Here is a 3,742-nt window from a genome sequence, read left to right as displayed (position 1 = left end):
TGCTTCTAAGATTTTAACATTGAGAGATATTTTGACCCATTAGAAGCAAGATTTCTAATTCGTGAAAAAAAATATTTTAATTTTATCCATTTGGATAATGTTCAAATGAAATTGCACAACTTCAATAAAAAAATGTTAAATATGTGAGGGTTTCTTTCTCTTCTATTTTCTTTCAACAATTACTTTGTTTCAAAAATACACAATCTCACATAGAAATGTAGTGCATAAATAGTTACCTAACCAACTATATCTACCACAATCCCCAAATAACAAAGACATAATAATATATGCATTTAACAATGGTTTTAATTACAAATGGTAATGAAGATGCAATCCAATAAACAAATCAACTATATTCATAAAAATTAACAAAGCTTGAAGGCATCACTTGCTTTCAACTTTTGCAAGAGGAAGCCATGTACACATATCAGAATACTCCTGATCTGGTTTTGGTTTCTTTTTCTACTTCTTCTTTGTTCCCTATACATGCATTCAAAGTGTAAACAAAGAAGTTTCTCCCATCAAATACATATAATTATTACATGATTCATTTTGTGGTTTGGTGATCAATTACAGTTTGAAATGCTCCAGCCATTGCCCTCACTTTGTTCTTCCTTGCCTCCATGAGCTTGTTTGTAGTTTCTCCAATCACATCATTCGATATCTGAGCCTCCATCTTCCCATGTTTCCTTTCTTCTAACTTCTGCTTTAATGGTGTTGTCTCAACCTTCACCTCTTCTCCATTTTCAACTGCCTCCTTTTCTTCCTCCACTGCCTCTTTTCCATTGCTGTTGTTCTCACTTTTGTTGTGATCTTCCGTTCCACTCACCCCACCTTCATCTTTGTCATTGCCAACAACTTCCCCTTCACTTTCAGTTTTATTGCTGTCTCCATCTTTGTTGCTTTCTATATCTTCCTCTACTTCATGTTCCTCATCTTTTGCCTTCTCTTCTTCTGCTTCTGACACTGTGGAAATGACCCTCTCATCATCAACAACTTGATAATGAGATGGTTCAGAATCATCAAGCCCCATAACATGTTCAATCTCACGTTCATATTCAACATCAGGTGAGGTTTCAGACACATGTTGAACCTCATGCACACTGTGTTCTTCGTCCTCCACCTTTATCACTTCAACTTCTTGGCTTGTAACTTCCTTAACTTGCTCAGTTTCAACTCTTGAAGCCCTTTTAGTTTGCTTAGGAGTGGTCCTTGTTGGCTTAACAGAACCATGAACCCTATTGGCTACTACCTTCCTAGTGGTGGTAGAGGGAATAGTAGAAGGGGTGGTTTTCTTTGTGAGCGGGGGCCTAGTTTTTGCATCACTTGGGGGCTTTGAGGTCTTATCTGAAATGGGTTTGGAAGGGATAGTGGTTTTAGCAAGTGGGGCAATGGAAGTCCTACGTGGGACAGGTCTTCTGATGTTGGAAGGAGAAAGTGGTTTTTCCAAAGATCTTCTTCTGATATCAGAAGTGTTGTTGTTGGGAGAGTTAGTTTTGGGGTGTTTAGAAGAGGGGGATTCATGGATTGAGGTTAAAGTGGGTTTGAGATAGTTGGGGATGTTTTTGTCTGAAGTGGTTGTGTTAGGTTTCTTAATGGAGCTAGTTGTTGTTGTTGATGATGATGATGTTGTGGAGGGTTTGGTGGTCCTTTTGGTGGTTGTGATGTGAGGATTTGAAGATGTGGCCTTCTTCTCCCTTCCAACAACAGAACTTTCCTTTGCTTTTGTTGCCATCTATATATATATTTAGGTGTTTCTCAGCTAAAAACCTCTTGAATGAACCTACAAAATGTAAAAAAAAAAAAAGCTTTTAAGGTTAGCTAACTAATCTCTTAGCTCTTTTAAGTTATGGGGAGAAATAATAATGGATTTACTATTTTATAAAGTTATTTTTAAATAAATAAATAAAATGTTATTTAATCAATACACAGAAAGACATCATACATAAGATATCAGTTTACAACTATTTTAAAATTGTTTAATCCTTTCTTACGAAATTATATTTCAGTAAAAAATTATTTTCTATTCAAGTTGAAATTTAATATGGAGAGTTATCAAATTATCATCAACACATATCACTACATAACCATATCAACAAATAAAATAAATTTTATCTCTATCTAACAAAAGGTTAGTTCCCCAAATTATAAGTACTTAATTTAATTCCTAATTTTACTTAAGCTACCCAAATTATAAGTTCTTAATTTAATTCCTAATTTTACTTAAGCTAAGTTTTACATATAGTTTTCTTAAACTTATAGGTTGCTTTGTTGTCGAATTAGAATTAGAGTTAGAATTTTATATAGTAATGTGTTTGATAGTTTTATCATAAAAAAATAAATTTTGAAGATAAAGATAAAATAATAAATATTTTTTTTTCATAGTATTAAGCATTAGCATAATTTTGTGTTTGATAGTTTTATGATAAAGAGTTATCAATTAAATTTTCATGATAAAGATAAAATAATAATAAAATTATTTTTTCATAGTATTAAGCATTACCATAATTTTATGGGACAAAAATTAATTATGTGTCGTTCATACACACCACTAGATAAACTTCTTAATCCTTAATGAAAATATTTATTACATGAATTACTGAAATATAACTTTAATTTTGATTGGAAATCAATAACAAACCACAAACATAGAATAAAGTTATAGTCTTTTACTTAATCAAAAGAGATTGAAGTGAACAACAATTTTTCTAATTTAAAATAAAGTGAACAATGCTAATAATTTTAAGGCTAAAATGAAAAGTTTCTTAAAAATAATATATTCATTTTTTAAGACACTCAATATTTATTTAAAGACACGTTGGAGAAATAAGGTAAACTTAGGTGCATTACATTGGTTTCATTTCACTTTATTTCTTTCTCTATGTATAACAAAAAAAAAAAAAAAGTTCCCCCAAATAAAAATGGACAATAGCATATAAACTCAATAATTGTAAGAAAGCATCCAATTTATCAGAAACTTTTTGTTTGAATGAGTTGTAGGAAAAAAGACACATACCAAAAGAAAACATAGAACAAAAAAGAAGCATTAAAATGACCTAAAGTACTAGACAAATGGTTATGATCATCACCAATAAACTCTTTAAAAAACCAAAAATCAATGTCCCTTTTGTCATAAAAAGATGGATTGAAAGTGAAAAGCATGTGACACAATGATAAGAAAACTTGATACAAATATATAATGAAACACATAAAAATTGAAAGAAGTGAAATTAAAAGCAAAAGCAAAAGCATATAAAAGGGATCATAAGGGAAATCGTTTAAAGAACATACCTTAATAGAAGAAAGTTCATGGAAGAGTGAATTTGTGGCAAAAAAGCAAAGAAAAGTTGGCTTGGAAGGAGAAAATATGAGAAAGAAGATGAAGAATAGAAAAGGAGAAAAAGGGTTGAATGGAAGAGAAAAATTAAAAAAGGGTTTATAATAAGATGATAAAGGAAGCTAAAATTAAGCACAACTCAAAAAAGCTGTATTGCAGGCCATGGAATCAAAACAAATATTTTGGTTTTTTTTTTTATTTTTATCAAACCAGGTTGGATGTGCTAGACATTAGGGATGCATGGTTGACATTTTCCTCTTGTGTTCTTCACATTCAAAACAAAATAAGAGAGAAAAAATATAGTTTTTTTTAAAAAAAATTATTGGATTATATCTTTAACCATTTCTCTTAATTTTAACATTACTTTTTGCCTTTGTTTAAACATTTTCTTTTTATAATTTTACT

At 30.5% G+C, this 3,742-nt stretch overlaps 1 protein-coding gene across 1 annotated transcript; it reads right to left on the bottom strand.

Moving 5' to 3' along the window:
* Positions 1-325: 325 nt before the first annotated feature.
* On the bottom strand, positions 326-3,412 carry LOC137813409 (uncharacterized). The gene is made up of 2 exons (XM_068615634.1): positions 3,292-3,412; positions 326-1,783 (listed from the first exon to the last, which is right to left on the bottom strand). The coding sequence occupies exon 2, from the start codon at positions 1,733-1,735 to the stop codon at positions 548-550; it is 1,188 nt and encodes a 395-aa protein (XP_068471735.1). The 5' UTR covers positions 1,736-1,783; positions 3,292-3,412; the 3' UTR covers positions 326-547.
* Between the last annotated feature and the right edge of the window lie 330 nt (positions 3,413-3,742).

Source organism: Phaseolus vulgaris, chromosome 1, assembly GCF_000499845.2.
Source record: "Phaseolus vulgaris cultivar G19833 chromosome 1, P. vulgaris v2.0, whole genome shotgun sequence".
NCBI classification, from domain to species: Eukaryota; Viridiplantae; Streptophyta; class Magnoliopsida; order Fabales; family Fabaceae; genus Phaseolus; species Phaseolus vulgaris.
Note: the sequence above shows the minus strand (reverse complement) of the source record. Positions and strands in the feature narration are given on the sequence as shown.

Coding starts and splice junctions, on each gene's coding strand:
- LOC137813409 (XM_068615634.1), bottom strand. CDS start 1,735: ATGGCAACAAAAGCAAAGGAAAGTTCTGTTGTTGGAAGGGAGAAGAAG.